The 17886-nt window shown below is 43.2% G+C and overlaps 1 protein-coding gene across 2 annotated transcripts in view; it reads right to left on the bottom strand.

The window, feature by feature from the left end:
- Positions 1-7755: 7755 nt before the first annotated feature.
- LOC110528133 (FYVE, RhoGEF and PH domain-containing protein 5) overlaps positions 7756-17886 on the bottom strand; it is a 44728-nt gene continuing 34597 nt past the window's right edge. The window contains exons 13-21 of one of the 2 annotated variants that reach the window (XM_021609954.3): positions 12690-12773; positions 12284-12363; positions 11899-11995; positions 11516-11653; positions 11275-11377; positions 10410-10546; positions 10020-10145; positions 9580-9734; positions 7756-9352 (exon numbers count right to left, since the gene is read on the bottom strand). In XM_021609954.3, coding sequence (XP_021465629.3) covers positions 9316-9352; positions 9580-9734; positions 10020-10145; positions 10410-10546; positions 11275-11377; positions 11516-11653; positions 11899-11995; positions 12284-12363; positions 12690-12773 — 957 coding nt within the window. In that variant the 3' untranslated portion in view covers positions 7756-9315. The remainder of the gene's footprint in view (positions 9353-9579; positions 9735-10019; positions 10146-10409; positions 10547-11274; positions 11378-11515; positions 11654-11898; positions 11996-12283; positions 12364-12689; positions 12774-17886) is intronic. The other variant, XM_021609955.3, reaches the window with a different exon arrangement.

Below are 17886 nucleotides of genomic sequence, written 5' to 3'. Positions count from 1 at the left end.
GGCACCAGAACTGTAAATTACTCAACATCATCCAATGTTTCTGCATCATGTGCAAATATATCCACCCCACACGCAGGCACACACATAAGCTTGGCAAACACGCATTCACAGACACACACACCATCACTACTAAAGAGCTCATCACAGAGTTAAGTTAAGTGCACATATACATTTGTCTATAGCTATATAGAGGCTTAATTATACATTCATTAAACTGTGTGTGTGTATGTGGGTGTATGCATGCATGTGTGTATGCCCTGCTGTACGGTAAGACATCTGTGGGACCGGTCCGTACAGGTGTGTGTCACTGCTCTACTCCAGGCATGGTTACATAACAGGTAGATCCTGACTCATGACAGAACTGGGGAAGTCCTTATCCTGCAGGACGCCCTCTGCACACCTGTGGGTGTGGAACTCAGCTTCTGACTCTCCACTTTTGATTTAGTACTACTACCTCTCTCTCTCTCTCTCTCTCTCGCTCGCTCGCTCGCACGCACGCACGCACGCACGCACGCACACACACACACACACACACACACACACACACACAAAGTTGATTGTTGCCCCAAAACTATCCCACCAACCACTGAGAGTGTGGGGCCAGGACACCAAAACCTCTGGCTCCTTCAATCCACTGCTTCCATCTCTGTGGGGTGTGACTCTGCAATATGGCCCTGTCTCTGTTTGCTCGCCTGCTGGGCTGCAGAACACTGAGGGGAGGTACATTTAGCATGTTTAGATTACATTGAGCGCTGGTTTCCTGGTGGATCTGGCTCCACACAGCTGACTCTCCCAGCTCTGCACTGACATACATGGCTCTAATAGGTCACAGCAGCCGGAGGAAGATAGTGCACGACTATGTCCCAAATGGAACCCCATAGAGCTCTGGTCGTGCACTATATATGGAATATGGTGCTCTTTGGGACACATCCACGGTTAATGACCACATGCTCACCCAGAGGGTCCATGATGTACATGTTCCACTGATACTTTCTGACTCCTCTGCCTAGTGGTACTACTATCTATCTCTACTACTGAGTATCTACACGGAGTCTCTTTGGTAAGTTAATGAGAACCACTCAGTGTAATGTGGTAATGTGATCATTGTTTGATTAAATTGAAAGGAAGCCCTGTCGTGCTGGTGAGCATAATGGGACTTTGCGGTTGTTATGAAAGCCCAGCTAATGACCCCCAGCCAATAAGATACCTTTATCCCCCAGGGACAGTTAATGCCACTAACCACCACTACAGACAGACATAGCCCGAGTCCCAAATGGCACCCTATTCCCTATACAGGTATAGTGCATTACTATTGAACAGAGCCCTATAGGCCCCGGTCAAAAATAGTGCACTAGGAAATAGGATGCCATTTGGGACACATCCATTGACACGGACCCAGGCACCTACCCACTGAGCTGGACTTTAGTGGTGTCCATTTGGGCTCCCGAGTGGCGCAGCGGTCTAAGGCACTGCACCTCAGTGCAAGAAGTGTCACTACAGACACCCTGGTTCGATTCTAGGCTGTCTCACAACCGGCCATGATTGGGAGTCCCATAGGGTGGTGCACAATTGGCCCAGTGTTGTCCGTGTTTGGCCATCATTGTAAATAAGAATTTGTTCTTAACTGACTTGTCTAGTTAAGTATAAATTTAAAAAGTGCCGCTCGCTTGTTTATGTTCCCCCTCTGCAGACTGACACTGATGACACAGAATATGGAAACCATGACACACTCTCCATGTATAGATAACACAGGGTTGAGGGACTTTATGTTTTGTTCAGGGAGGGAGAGCGGGAGGATTCTAAACCTGGACTGGTGGAGGGACGGAGGTATGTTGGAAGGGGGAAGAGGTGTAACAGTGACTTGTCAGTGTGAGCGGCATGTAGAGTCGCAAAAAATGGGACATAACAGCTTGTCCCTCTCTTCTTCCACCCTCATCTACCTCTCCCTTTCTTATCTCCCCTCTCCTGTTCTCCTCTCTCTCTCTCCACTGCGTTGCAAGACAAGGTGCAGACCCAGAAATGTCAACCCAATGTCATGAGAAAGTATTTTGTTCTCTTTTTTCTCAATCTCTTTCTTTCCTCACTTTCTCTGTCACATATCCAGTTATATGACTCTTTAAGTCTCTTCATGGGTTAAACCACCTCCTACATCCCTATTGATAATGCTTTCCGTTTTTGAACATATAAAGCAGCAGAAAAACCCTGTTTGTGGGTGATGCTTTACGCACAAGAAGATAAGGGTGTATATGATAACCAATGGCAATACCACTTTCAGAACTGAGAGCAAAACTAATACACACCTTTTTCGCCTCTCTGGTGAGTGGGTCAGATAGCTTATCCTTGTCATTTTTTTTAACCTTCATTTGACTAGGCAAGTCAGTAAAGAACAAATTCTTATTTTCAATGACGGCCTAGGAACAGTGGGTTAACTGCCTTGTTCAGGGGCAAAACTACAGATTTTTACCTTGTCAGCTCGGGGATTCAATCTGGCAAACTCTCGGTTACAAGTCCAACGCTCTAACCACTAGGCTACCTGCCACCCAATAAATGATGTGTGTGTCAGTGTGAATTTGGCCGTGGGAGTAAGGCAGAGTTCACACAATACAGCTCTCACTTTGTAATTCTCTAAGGTCAGAAGGAATAGTTGAATAAGTTTACTTCATTATAGATATTTGAGCAGTCTTTAATAGTTTGATGTGCATTTGAGAGACAATAGCCTGAGAGACAATTAGAGGCCAGGGCAGCTGACCTTATTGAGCAGTTCTGTTCTTTGTGATTGATGAGCAGCATGCTTCGCTCTCTGTGCCTCATGCCTGGGGTGTGTGTGTGTGTGTTAGGTTTATGATACTGTTACAGTACCATCTCACTAAAACAGCATATCCTCCCACCTTTGATCTCCATCCTAAAGCAAGGAGTGCACTCAACACTCAGTCAGTGTCAGTAATGAGGACACAGGGAAGAACTAACAGGAAGGGAAGAACTGACCTCCCTCCTCTCTCTTTTTAGTTCTCACTCCTCCTTCTCACCACTTCTTACTTGTACAGACACCACCATTTTTCTAATATCTCACTCTACCTCCCTGTTTCATACTGTCCTGTCCTGTTCTGTTTCTAATATCTCACTCTACCTCCCTGTTTCATACTGTCCTGTCCTGTTCTGTTTCTAATATCTCACTCTACCTCCTTGTTTCATACTGTCCTGTCCTGTTCTGTTTCTAATATCTCACTCTACCTCCCTGTTTCATACTGTCCCGTCCTGTTCTGTTTCTCATATCTCACCCTATCTCCCTGTTTCATACTGTCCTGTCCTGTTCTGTTTCTAATATCTCACTCTGTCTCCCTGTTTCATACTGTCCTGTCCTGTTCTGTTTCTAATATCTCACTCTATCTCCCTGTTTCATACTGTCCTGTCCTGTTCTGTTTCTAATATCTCACTCTATCTCCCTGTTTCATACTGTCCCGTCCTGTTCTGTTTCTCATATCTCACCCTATCTCACTGTTTCATACTGTCCTGTCCTGTTCTGTTTCTAATATCTCACTCTGTCTCCCTGTTTCATACTGTCCTGTCCTGTTCTGTTTCTAATATCTCACTCTATCTCCCTGTTTCATACTGTCCCGTCCTGTTCTGTTTCTCATGTCTCACCCTATCTCCCTGTTTCATACTGTCCTGTCCTGTTCTGTTTCTAATATCTCACTCTGTCTCCCTGTTTCATACTGTCCTGTCCTGTTCTGTTTCTAATATCTCACTCTGTCTCCCTGTTTCATACTGTCCTGTCCTGTTCTGTTTCTAATATCTCACTCTATCTCCCTGTTTCATACTGTCCTGTCCTGTTCTGTTTCTAATATCTCACTCTGTCTCCCTGTTTCATACTGTCCCGTCCTGTTCTGTTTCTAATCTCTCACATTCAGTGTTTTCATTGAAACAGTATGGTAGTATGGGATAATGGAGTATGACTGCTAATGAAGACTTTTTAAGACAATCCAGGCTGGATAATAGGAACAGGTGCAGAAGGCAGGTAGGGGGCTTGTGTCTAGGGAGGGAGAGGAATTGGAACAAATTAATGTCCATTAGTTAAGAAGAGCAAGCATCACTGGAATGGTATGCAGTATGAGTAGGGCCTGAAGTCTTCCCTAGTCAGATCATGAAAATAGGATGAGACCTGCATGAACTAAAGAGGACCTAACCAACAGCCTTACAACCGAGAAACAGGATACGTTGTGAAACACAAAGAGAGCTAGACAAAAATAATGAGGAAGAGTTGAAAGAATGAGGGATGCTGTTGAAGAAAGTAAAGAGAAAGAGAGGGAGCCTGGGAGAGGGAAAAAAGGAGAGCACTGGATGATGAATCATCCAACCTATATAGAACGAGGTGTCTGCAACTTTCAGGTACCCCAGAAAACAAACTTTCCCCCTTACTATTCTGGGTCAGGAAACCTCAGGGGAGAGGTAAGAAACAGAGCAGTGCTGCCCTTTCTCCTGTACTGCAACCTGCTGCCTGTCTGTCTATCTGTCTGGATCACCCAGGCTCTGTTGCCTTACTGCTGCAGCCTTCACAGTAATCTCCTTTTCACTCTGGACTCCCTTCCAGCATTGGAGAACATTGTACTATTGCAACTTCTGCTTATTTAGTGCCCAGTTAGGCACAGTGGAAATAAGGGTGGTAGTCTAAGGGTGTGTTCGTAAATTTGCTCTGGCTATCTACTCCAATTTCAGAGCACTCTCTGTGCCAGAGCGCATAATAACTGATGAATTTACAAACGCTCAACACCTGTTGAATATGGCCGGTGCCGGTAAATGCCGGCAAAAAAAATAGTCTTTAAATTGTTGCCAGCAGCACAGTTACAGTCACCAACGCTCTGGATAACATGAAAACAGCCTAACCAGCTCTTCTAGGGCAGGTAAAATGGTCAGAGTGAGCTGTTCTCTCATTTTTGTCTGGAAGTAGCTAGCTAGATAGCCAACGTTAGCCAGTTAGCTTGGGTGCTTGACTCTCTTTGTGACATCAGAACTCTCGGGTCAACCCTTCTCCTCGGCCAGAGTGTCCAGTGTGCGCTCTGAACGCTCCGAGAGCGAAATGCTCTGTGGATGGTGGGATAGTTTTGGGGCAACAATCAACGTTGGGCGTATGTGTGTGTGCAAACAATCTGGCACTGCTCTGAATTTACGAACGCCCAGAGCGCACTCTGGCACTCCAGAGTGAATTTAGGAACGCACCCTAAATCAGCCAGAGAGTGTTCTCACACCTGGTTTGGTCTTTCATCACAAACAGTAAATATGTTACATTCATATCATTTCAAATCAACTGTTTTTCAACTGTTGAGAGCTTCAAATTCCTTGGTGTCCACATCAACAACAAACTAGAATGGTCCAAACACACCAAGACAGTCGTGAAGAGGGCACGACAAAGCCTATTCCCCCTCAGGAAACTAAAAAGATTTGGCATGGGTCCTGAGATCCTCAAAAGGATCTACAGCTGCACCATCGAGAGCAGCAGTTGACCGGTTGCATCATCGCCTGGTATGGCAACTGCTTGGTCTCCGACCACAAGTCACTACAGAGGGTAGTGCGTATGGCCCAGTACATCACTGGGGCAAAGCTGCCTGCCATCCAGGACCTCTACACCAGGTGGTGTCAGAGGAAGGCCCTGAAAAATGTCAAAGACCCCAGCCACCCCAGTCATAGACTGTTCTCTCTACTACCACATGGCAAGCGGTACCGGAGTGCCAAGTCTAGGACAAAAAGGCTTCTCAACAGTTTTTACCCCCAAGCCATAAGACTCCTGAACAGGTAACCAAATGGTTAACCAAACTATTTGCATTGTGTGCCACCCCCCCTTTACGCTGCTGCTACTCTCTGTTTATCTTATATGCATAGTCACTTTAACTATACATTCATGTACATACTTCCTCAATTGGCCCGACCAACCAGTGCTCCCGCACATTGGCTAACCGGGCTATCTGCATTGTGTCCCACCACCCGCCAACCCCTCTTTTCCCCCTCAGGACACTAAAAAGATTTGGCATGGGTCCTGAGATCCTCAAAAGGATCTACAGCTGCAACATCGAGAGCATCCTGACCGGTTGCAATACTTATTTTCCACCATAATTTGCAAATAAATTCATTAAAAATCCTACAATGTGATTTTCTGGATTTTTTTCTTCTCATTTTGTCTGTCATAGTTGAAGTGTACCTATGATGAAAATTACAGGCCTCTCATCTTTTTAAGTGGGAGAACTTGCACAATTGGTGGCTGACCAAATACTTTTTTGACCCACTGTATGCATAGTCACTTTAACCATACCCACATGTACATACTACCTCAATAAGCCTGACTAACAGGTGTCTCTATATAGCCTTGCTACTCTTATTTTCAAATGTCCATTTACTGTTTAATTTCTTTACTTACCTACACACACACACACACATACTTTTTTTCCCCCGCACTATTGGTTAGAGCCTGTAAGTAAGCATTTCACTGTTGTATTCGGCGCACGTGACAAATAAACTTTGATTTGATGTGCTGTGCTTGTTGATTTTTGCATGTTTGTGTAACAGTATAGACTTTACGTCCGTCCCCTCGCCCCGACATGGGCGCGAACCAGAGACGCGCTGCAGACGTTAACAGTCACCGACGAAGCATCGTTACCCATTGCTCCACAAAAGCTGCGGCCCTTGCAGGGCAAGGGGAACCACTACTTCAAGGTCTCAGAGCAAGTGACGTCACCGATTGAAACGCCACTAGCGCGCACCACCGCTAACTAGCTAGCCATTTCACATCGGCTACATTTGGATAGCAGCGCACTGATGTCCATGTACTGTAACTATACAGTACTCTCCTCTACCCTCATGATACAGACATGACAGATGTCAGTCAGTCTGAATGTCCCCTGATTCTACACTGAACAAAAATATAAACGCAACATGTAAAGTGTTGGTCCCATGTTTCATGAGCTGAAATAAAAGATCCCAGAAATGTTCCATACGCACAAAAAGCTTATTTCTCTTAGATTGTGTGCACAAATTTGTTTACATCCCTGCATTTCTCCTTTGCTAAGGTGATCCATCCACTTGATAGGTGTGGCATATCAAGAAGCTGATTAAACAGCATTATCATTTCAGAGGTGCATCTTGTGCCGGGGACAATAAAAGGCCACTAAAATATACAGTTTTGTCACACAACACAATGCCACAGTTGGAATTGGCATGCTGACTGCAGGAATGTCCTCCAGAGTTGTCAGATAATTTAATGTTAATTTCTCTACCATATGCCGCATCCAACGTTGTTTTAGAGAACTTGGCAGTACGTCCAACTGGCCTCACAACCGCAGACCACGTGTAACCACACCAGCCCAGGACCTCCACATCAGGCTTTTTCACCTGTGGGATGGTCTGAGACCAGCCACCCGGACAGCTGATGAAAGGATTATTTCTGTCTGTAATAAAGCCCTTTTGTGGGAGAAAACTCATTCTGATTGGCTGGGCATGGCACCCCAGTGGATGGGCCTGGATCCCAACTGGGTGGGCCTATGCCCTCCCAGGCCGACCCATGGCTCTTCCCCTGCCCAGTCATGGGAAATCTTTAAACTTGGGCCTAATTCATTTATTTCAATTGACTGATTTCCTTATATGAAATGTAACTCAGTAAAATATTTGCAATGGTTGCATGTTGTGTTTATATTTTTGTTCAGTGTATATGCCATCTAGTGACCAATATAGAAATAGCACAGGGTAGTGAGAAGAAGTCATACAAACTGATACACACAAAGGATATCCACTTTACTTGTTTGAGAAACCCCAACAGTTTGAAATAAATAACTCATCCATTTCAAAGTCCACTACAGTGATTATGGCTGATAGCAGTGTTTCACATCAGGGAAACCACTCCCATTATAAGGCGGAGCTGAGGCTTGGTACAAATAGGAATTTGACATATTATGCAACTTAACGTTGATGACAAGCCTCTTTTTGTCATTGATCTGATATAATTGATATATCCATGGTTTGCTAACACAGAGAACGAACTCCAGGCACTGGGCTTAGTGAGTTTGGCACAGGCTGACAAAGACACATGATCAAACAATAACATTTCGAAGAGTGCACTTCACTACATTGCTCTTTCAGTTCCATTCTTCTTTTATGAGTGCAAAAAAAGCTAAATCATTTTTGCCTATCAAAATCTCTACATATGTATTTACATGAACTAATTGTTGTATGTAAGGCCATTTCAGAAAATACAGTACATGGCGAAAACATGTTGCTAAGAAACACATTAAATGTAAAACAATACAAGACAATAGTCATACTTTGAGCAGAACCTGTGCTTCAAAATGTCAGGCATGTGAAGCTGGCTAAGTCCAGTGCAGAAACGTGTTCTGATAAAAGGATAGAAATAGGGCGTCCATTCAGTAAATAGAGGGAGATCTTTTAAAGTACCGCCATGTTGGTTTACAAAGGCTGTATTGCACTGTGAACATGGAAGCACATACTGGGTCGACCCGGGAGGGGTGAATGACCCTACGACCTCAGACCTTGGTGGATGGTGTAATAATACCTGGAGATCCACTCTCATTCTTCTGACATCACATTAAGACTACAGTCACGTTGGCATGTGGTCAACGTGTATTAATAACAGATTCATCATTTTCATAACCTCTGGATGTAGGTTACACATTAGTAGGACATGCAGTTTAAACACATTTACTGCTAATGTTCTTTTTCTGTCTTGTCTTCTTTACCCTCAAATGTAACCTCTTGTCAGGGCTCTTAGTGTCAAAAACATGTCAATGTAGTGATAGCTTGATATCAACCAACATATTCGTCTCTGCTTTAATAAATCCAGCATTTCTTTAGCATGTCATTTTCCTTCCATTTTTATAAGTAATCCAGAGTAGTTAATTCCATGAAAAGTGTGGATGGGGGGGGGGTGTCATAGGTAGTCTTGGTGGAATTTTCCAGAACGGAACATATCCGTGCCAGCTCCTCACTTGGCTCTGGGTGTCACACCTTCCGTTGCAGCGGGACGGGGACATTGGAGGGTGACAAAGTAGGCGAGCGTGTCCCCTCCTTTAAGAACACCATGTTTCCTTCTCTCCTCTCTCGGTCCACACACAGTAAGACACAGCCATCACAGCTGACTAAAGGCAAAATGAACATATTCCTCCCTCTTACTCTTCCCTTTTTGTTTTACATTCAGGCATTCTGAGGCACTGCTATGTGTAGCAGGAGAGTGGCAGTGAGGTCCCCAGGGTAAGTCTGGAAGGTGAGTGATGCACATCCAAAGATACAGACTCAACAACCCACCCAAGATGGCCACTGCTATAAAACTGTGGCTTCCTCCATGGCGTTCACCCATCTGGGTAGAAAGAAAAGTGCTGACTGTAATTATAATACATTGTAATTACAATCTGATTGATAATGTTGCCAATGTGATTCATGCCTATGACATGACTTAATGAGGCCTGTAAGTGGGGCCAGGAGTTTTACCTCACCACGTATAAGGCTAAAGACTATAACTATGGCCCAGAGTTAGTTTTGGTCAGATCATGTGGTGATATATTTTTGGTGCAGTGCAGGGCTCACCTCTTAGCAGTGTGGTTGTCCTCGGCCTTAAAGGTGTAGTATAGGGTCTTCTTGTGGTACAGCTCAAAGACGTTGGTAGTCTCCGCTCCACCTGGCCTGTCAGGCAGCTTCACTGTGAAGCCCAACAGAGGCAAACTCTCAGACGCCACCTTCTCCTGGAGACAGAGAGAGACAGAGAGAGACAGAGAGAAGGAGGAAGAGAGAGACAGAGAGAGAGAGAAATACACAGTGATCATTAACCTGCATCGTTTTAAGGATGCAGTTTGTGGAGGTTTTGCTGACTAAAAAAGTAGAGAGGGTGAATTAGCTTTATTAGAGAAACTCTGCTCTTTCTCCATCTGAGTCGGGTATGTGTACATTACAGAGTTACAAGGATAAGTGGTTTGGGTAGAGGTGTGTGTGAGGGTTCAGGTTTAAGGGGAGTGTGTGTTCCCCCTCACCTCGCAGGCCTGGTAGGTGTAAAGCACCTTGTCTTTGAGGAGGAACCACAGCCTCTTCCAGTTCCTCTTGCTCCTCTTACTGCGTTGCAGAGTCCCGCTCATAGAGCACTCCTCTGACACACTCACCTAGAGACAACACAGGAACACACAGAGATATTACTTACATACATAACAGGGCAAAGGGAACATATGCTGCTACTACCTCAGTACAACCAAGGTGCTTGAATTGAAGATCAAGCTGGAAAAAACCCTGTCTAAGAGACACTTTGAGGAAAATGTATGTTTACATTAAAATATAAGTTTAGTGCGTGGACAATAGCTTTTACCATTCATTTGGTAGAATATTAGTGGTTTGTGTGTGTGTGTATGCGTGCGTGCGTGTGAGATTACCTGGGTCAGAGAGGCGGTGCCCTTGCGTCTCCACAGGCTGGGAGGGTGAAAGTTCTGGAAGACGGCAGAGAGCGGGCGGATGGAGCGCCGATTAGAACGAGGACTGTCAGTACCACTCACCACAGACACATTTCCTCCTATGGAGACAGAGAAGCCCTGACCTTAACACCTGGACTCACACACATTCAATATGCTCCAATAGTCAAGAGCGGCATGTACAGTACAATACAGTATAGTATAGTACAATACAGTATAGTATAGTACAGTACAATACAGTATAGTATAGTACAGTATAGTACAATACAGTATAGTATAGTACAGTACAGTATAGTATAGTACAGTACAATACAGTATAGTACAGTACAGTATAGTACAATACAGTATAGTATAGTACAGTACAATACAGTATAGTACAATACAGTATAGTATAGTACAGTACAATACAGTATAGTATAGTACAGTATAGTATAGTACAATACCGTATAGTATAGTACAGTACAATACAGTATAGTATAGTACAATACAGTATAGTATAGTACAGTACAATACAGTATAGTATAGTATAGTACAATACCGTATAGTGTAGTACAGTACAATACAGTATAGTATAGTACAGTATAGTATAGTACAATACAGTATAGTATAGTACAATACAGTATAGTATAGTACAGTACAATACAGTATTGTATAGTACGGTACAATACAGTATAGTATAGTACAGTACAATACAGTATAGTATAGTACAATACAGTATAGTACAATACCGTATAGTATAGTACAGTACAATACAGTATAGTATAATACAGTATAGTATAGTACAGTACAGTACAGTATAGTACAGTACAGGAAAGGAGGAGTTATGCACCTCTCTTCTGGAGCTCGCTGTAACAGTGGTCACACACGTTGGCCATGCGGTCCTCCAGGTACTTCAGAGGGGTTCTGTTCCTGGAGCAGCTCCGACACACAATCTGAGTAGAGCAGGACCACGTCACAACACCCAACACACACAGGTCAGGCCTGACTGTGGAAAACACACTCCAGCCTCATCATACCGTGCTAAACTTCTCCCATGTGACGTAGCCATGCATTGTCTGCGAGAGACTCACCCTCCCGCAGGCGTGGCAGTGGTGTCTGCGCAGTGTGAGGCTGAAGTCTGAGGTGCAGTTCATACACATCATCACATGGGATACAGGCACCAGAGTAGGAGCCTTCTCCCCCAGGGACAGCCACAGACGCTCTCTGGCCTAGAAGAGAGACAGGACAATATGGTTAGAGCTACGACTACCATACTAGACTTCACAGTCATACTCAGTGACTCATACTCAACTTAAAAGAGAAAATACTCCCTCTGCAATGTTAATATAACCTCAGTAAATGTATGAGTATTGGTTTGCTATTGTCATTGAGTGGGGAGCATTGTTATGCTATTGCTAACATTGCTAGCGTCACTTTTCTGTATGCTCTGTCTCCCAGTCAAAGTCCTCCTCACCTCTCCAGAGCAGCTGCTGAATGGCGCAGGTCCTCTGGCGTGGTCAGACACTGTCCGACTCAGAGTGTGGAACCAGTCCTCTCTCTCACTACAGGAGCTGCACAGGGACACACAGAGCACAGGTCATTAAGCCCTCTCACCATACTTCTCATATACCAGTGATGTGTTTGACTACACTACTGTGAGGGCTATAAATGGCCCAGAGTGGTCTAGACAGATGGTCAGGAAAGCAGCACGGACACTACTTATAAAAGATCCAAAAGGTCTGTCACGAGAAGCTTTACTATACTTAATTCAGTGCATTTGGTGACCGTGGGAAGTGTGAACTACAATCATTATACCGACCATGCCACCCAAGGTGTGAGTGTGTGTTAGTGTGACCCACCTGGCTGCCAAGGTGATGGAGATGTCTGCTCCCTCGATACTCAGAGCATTCGGTACATTCTCTATGATGGGTTTACTGACCTGAAACATCAACAACACATCACACAGACCCATCAGGAATCCGTGAGCGAGAGGACAGATAGGTTTGAGAAGTGTATAGAGAGAAAGAGAGGATGAGGAAAGAGAGAGAGGAAAAGAAGGAGATATAAAAGCGAGAGGGAGTAACAGAGACAAAGACAAAATTATAGAGAGAACAAGGGAGAGAGGGAGGGAGAAGTGAGGGGGTGAGTGATATAGACAAAGATGAGAGAGAAATTTGGTAAATTGTGATGGAAAAAAAACTGTGAGAGAGAGAGAGAAACAGGAGAGAGAGAAAAACGGGAGAGAGAGAGATGGAGGACTCTGACCTTCATCCCAGTCAGTGGGAGGCTATTCTTCAGTCTGTATTTCCCGTCCTGCTGAGGGTAGGTGTACAGCAGCACATCATTCATCTGTTAACACACAAACACACTCAGAATTCACTAACAAACCTCCGAATCATACATACTTTCATTTTGTATCCTCAGAGGCAATGAACAAGATAATACTGTATACAAACATTTCACTGATTCAGCTGTTGGATAGGACAAGTGCATGGAGAAATGACTTATTATTGTCAGTACTCTCCAATCCAAATAGCATGCTACTAAGTATTATATATCTTGATGCCTAGTCACTTTACCTCTGCCTTCATGTACATACTGTATCTACCTCTATTACCACATGTCCCTGCCAATTGATATGGTTTTGGTACTCCTTGTATATAGCTTCATTCTTGTGTTTTCATTTTGTCTCGTTGAATTCTACATCATTGGGAAAGGGCCTGTAAGTAAGCATTTCACTGTAAGGTCTACACCGGTTGTATTCAGCGCATGTGACAAATAAAATTTGATTTCATTAAAAATACATTGTACATAATTCCTGCACGTTAAATAACCACATGGTGGTGCCCTAAACTAAGAGGAAACCATCTGCTCCTCAACGAGGAGGTGGGCTGTTTTACTTATCATCATTTCATCAGATTTTACAGTTAAATGCAGTGGCGGTTTTAGCATAGAAAACTTGGTGGGGCAAAAAATAAATAAAAGTGGAATGTATGCCAGCAAAGCCACTACACAACACTAAACAATACATTAATTGCAATATAAAGGTAACAAACGGTGCCTACCACCTGTTAGGGCCGACATAAAGCTGTCCCAACAGCAGAGCTTTCTTTTCAGCACCATGGAGTGAATCCTTACCTCTGCTACACCTGTCAATCAGCGGAACCTTGTCTGGCAGGGAAACAGTTCATTCAGCCTCATTTACTGCCTTTTAAAAAGCCATACAGTGCCTTGCGAAAGTATTCGGCCCCCTTGAACTTTGCGACCTTTTGCCACATTTCAGGCTTCAAACATAAAGATATAAAACTGTATTTTTTTGTGAAGAATCAACAACAAGTGGGACACAATCATGAAGTGGAACGACATTTATTGGATATTTCAAACTTTTTTAACAAATCAAAAACTGAAAAATTGGGCGTGCAAAATTATTCAGCCCCTTTACTTTCAGTGCAGCAAACTCTCTCCAGAAGTTCAGTGAGGATCTCTGAATGATCCAATGTTGACCTAAATGACTAATGATGATAAATACAATCCACCTGTGTGTAATCAAGTCTCCGTATAAATGCACCTGCACTGTGATAGTCTCAGAGGTCCGTTAAAAGCGCAGAGAGCATCATGAAGAACAAGGAACACACCAGGCAGGTCCGAGATACTGTTGTGAAGAAGTTTAAAGCCGGATTTGGATACAAAAAGATTTCCCAAGCTTTAAACATCCCAAGGAGCACTGTGCAAGCGATAATATTGAAATGGAAGGAGTATCAGACCACTGCAAATCTACCAAGACCTGGCCGTCCCTCTAAACTTTCAGCTCATACAAGGAGAAGACTGATCAGAGATGCAGCCAAGAGGCCCATGATCACTCTGGATGAACTGCAGAGATCTACAGCTGAGGTGGGAGACTCTGTCCATAGGACAACAATCAGTCGTATATTGCACAAATCTGGCCTTTAAGAGTGGCAAGAAGAAAGCCATTTCTTAAAGATATCCATAAAAAGTGCAGTTTAAAGTTTGCCACAAGCCACCTGGGAGACACACCAAACATGTGGAAGAAGGTGCTCTGGTCAGATGAAACCAAAATTTAACTTTTTGGCAACAATGCAAAACGTTATGTTTGGCGTAAAAGCAACACAGCTTATCACCCTCAACACACCATCCCCACTGTCAAACATGGTGGTGGCAGCATCATGGTTTGGGCCTGCTTTTCTTCAGCAGGGACAGGGAAGATGGTTAAAATTGATGGGAAGATGGGGATGGAGCCAAATACAGGACCATTCTGGAAGAAAACCTGATGGAGTCTGCAAAAGACCTGAGACTGGGACGGAGATTTGTCTTCCAACAAGACAATGATCCAAAACATAAAGCAAAATCTACAATGGAATGGTTCAAAAATAAACATATCCAGGTTTTAGAATGGCCAAGTCAAAGTCCAGACCTGAATCCAATCGAGAATCTGTGGAAAGAACTGAAAACTGCTGTTCACAAATGCTCTCCATCCAACCTCACTGAGCTCGAGCTGTTTTGCAAGGAGGAATGGGAAAAAATGTCAGTCTCTCAATGTGCAAAACTGATAGAGACATACCCCAAGCGACTTACAGCTGTAATCGCAGCAAAAGGTGGCGCTACAAAGTATTAATTTAAGGGGCCTGAATAATTTTGCACGCCCAATTTTTCAGTTTTTGATTTGTTAAAAAAGTTTGAAATATCCAATAAATGTCGTTCCACTTCATGATTGTGTCCCACTTGTTGTTGATTCTTCACAAAAAAATACAGTTTTATATCTTTATGTTTGAAGCCTGAAATGTGGCAAAAGGTCGCAAAGTTCAAGGGGGCCGAATACTTTCGCAAGGCACTGTAGCTGATATGGCTGACTTGCTTAAACAAATGTGGCTTCTACTGACAACTGAGATGTACAAACTATGGCCTAAGGGGACGACAAGCGGATAGGAGTCAATCTGTATTTTGATTAAGACAATGAGCGAGCTAGGACGAACGTAACCAATATAACTATTTGTTCAGCACTTCTGAAATGTACAGCAACAGAATTCAGAACATGGGCAGTTCTTACAGTATTCTCCCTGTACACCAAGTCAGAACCGTAGGATAAATAAAGGGGCATATAAGCAGACAATGAAAGATCTTACAATAGTCGATGATTACATTTCTCTAAAACAGGTTATAGGCTACAGTAGAACAGTCAGAACAGTAGGCGAAATTAAGAGGGGTTAATATACCAAATTATTAGGGTGATACACATGGGCTACTAACATCTTACTACACAACATACACTTAGTATGACTTTCTTAGCTACAGTATACATATCTCACTGGAATATTACATCCTTTATGAAGCAGATTACAATACATTTTTGGACTCGGCTCACTTGAACAGGACGAGTTAACAGTTGTTTTGAGCCCGGCACAAACCATGCTTCTGTCACGTTCGTCATAATGATCGGACCAAGGCGCAGCGTGCATAGAGTTCCACATGTTTATTTAAATGAAACTCACCAACAAAAACAATAAACAGCAAACGAGACGCAACGACTGGAGTGCTCACAAGTACTGCACAAAAACATAGTCAAGATCCCACAAATCACAATGGGGAAATGGCTACCTAAATATGATCCCCAATCATACCAGGCCAACATAGACATATAATTCCCCTAGATAACCCACCCTTAATAAACAGCTCTCAATGGTTAGGGCGTGACAGCTTCATTGACAGCATGGCCAATGTCGAATGTTTATCATTTTAAACTTGGATTTGGGACCACACAGCCACTGTCACTGATTCCTTCCAAACCACTCGTTGAATTTGCGATTTCCAACTTGTTGTGTAATGTTTATGGCCGATGAGCACCGATACGTTTTATCTATAATTCCTCTTCAATATTTATCTTCATATGACAAGGATTAAAAAGGACTTGCCAGTAGATTGTCGCCTTGATTCAAGATGATGACTGCTAGCTAAGATTGTGAAAGTATGACGTTGACATGATCAGTCCAATCAAAGCTACTGTGCCAATGACCTTGAGCCTTCTTGGATGGGCACTTCTATGGCAGGAGCCGAAGGGCTAGAATTTTCAATGTCCCCTCTTATACTTGGCAGTGACGTAAAGTCCCCATGAGTGACAGAACACTGAGGCAATCACGTCGCAACGCTCCATATTTTCTGCTGGCTTGCCCCACCACCACAGAAAGCACTGAGCTAGGCTGCCTGCATTTTGGAGCTGCCTTACTCAAGAAAACAAAAAAGAGACCATGTTTGTATGCGGCTTTATTAACTCAATTATATATACTATTTTTACATTGTTTGCAAACTGATACGTGACACGTTTAAATGCCAAAATAACATGCAAAACAGGCAAGCCCAAAAAATGTCTGCCCCACCTGGCCTGAATGACAGGTCGCCACTGGTTAAATGTGTCTCAATGTCAAAAATCAAGATTTCTCCCTGTTTTTCTGACCGCATGACTTGACCAGTTAAAACTCTGGGCATGACTCATCACTCCACTGGGGTCCTAAGCACACCGTAACTCCACCTCCCGAAGAGAGTGAGAGATGTTACAGATTTTATCTCAGAAAAACAATAAATGGATTATAGTTGTGTGTGATCATGAGTGGACTGACTGCAGTGTTTTATCCTTAAATGTTAACGTGATTTCCTACAAGCGGTTCCTATAGTTTATCCTATAATACTTTAAATTACGTTTTATCCGGTTGGATAATATTTCAAAAATATGATTGAGTGAATCGTCTTAGTGCAAATCCCTGTAGTTGGACAACAGTGACCTAGAAAACCTTAAAGTTGACTCATTCTGGGTAGATGTAAACAAAGGTCATTGGTCATTCAAGAATAGGCATTTGGGATTATCTTTTCATTTTCACATAACAGATTTTTCTTTCGTTAACTCTATTGTTGATCATTGTTTACCGTCACTGAGAGGCCTGTACATTTGAAAAAATAAGGAAGTCCCCTTTAACTCTGTAATTTTCCATCATATTAAACCATTCCTTGATTTAAGCTCTTTCTCTTCTTCTTCTGCCGACATCCCTCTCTCTCACTTTGAGATGGCAGAATCAGAGTGTTCTGTTGGCATAGTTACAGAGGGGGCTTTCACTGCCAGGCTGCTAAAGAATGGCCTGTCCGAAGTCGTTACTCTGTTTGGACTTATGGCTATATAAATAACACCCTCCTCCTCCTCACCCTCCTCCTCAGACATGTCACCTCTACTACCATATCCTGTGTTGTGTGGGTGCTAAAGACGGGTATGTTATTTTTTAAAGATTTGTAGGTGGGGGAATTGGGTTGAATCTAAGAAATTAGTAATGAAACAATTTTAGATGAACATGGCATGGTAAAACAATAGTAGGACATCCAAATTAATATCTACTGATATACATACAAAATAGATATCTAAATACAATTATGATTAGACAAACTAACATCAGGTTTAAACAGA

The sequence above is a fragment of the Oncorhynchus mykiss genome, chromosome 7 (assembly GCF_057628025.1).
Source record: "Oncorhynchus mykiss isolate SJ-2025 chromosome 7, ASM5762802v1, whole genome shotgun sequence".
Classification (NCBI taxonomy): Eukaryota; Metazoa; Chordata; class Actinopteri; order Salmoniformes; family Salmonidae; genus Oncorhynchus; species Oncorhynchus mykiss.
The sequence above is the reverse complement of the archived record's forward strand: the minus strand, read 5'-3'. Positions and strand labels throughout refer to the sequence as shown.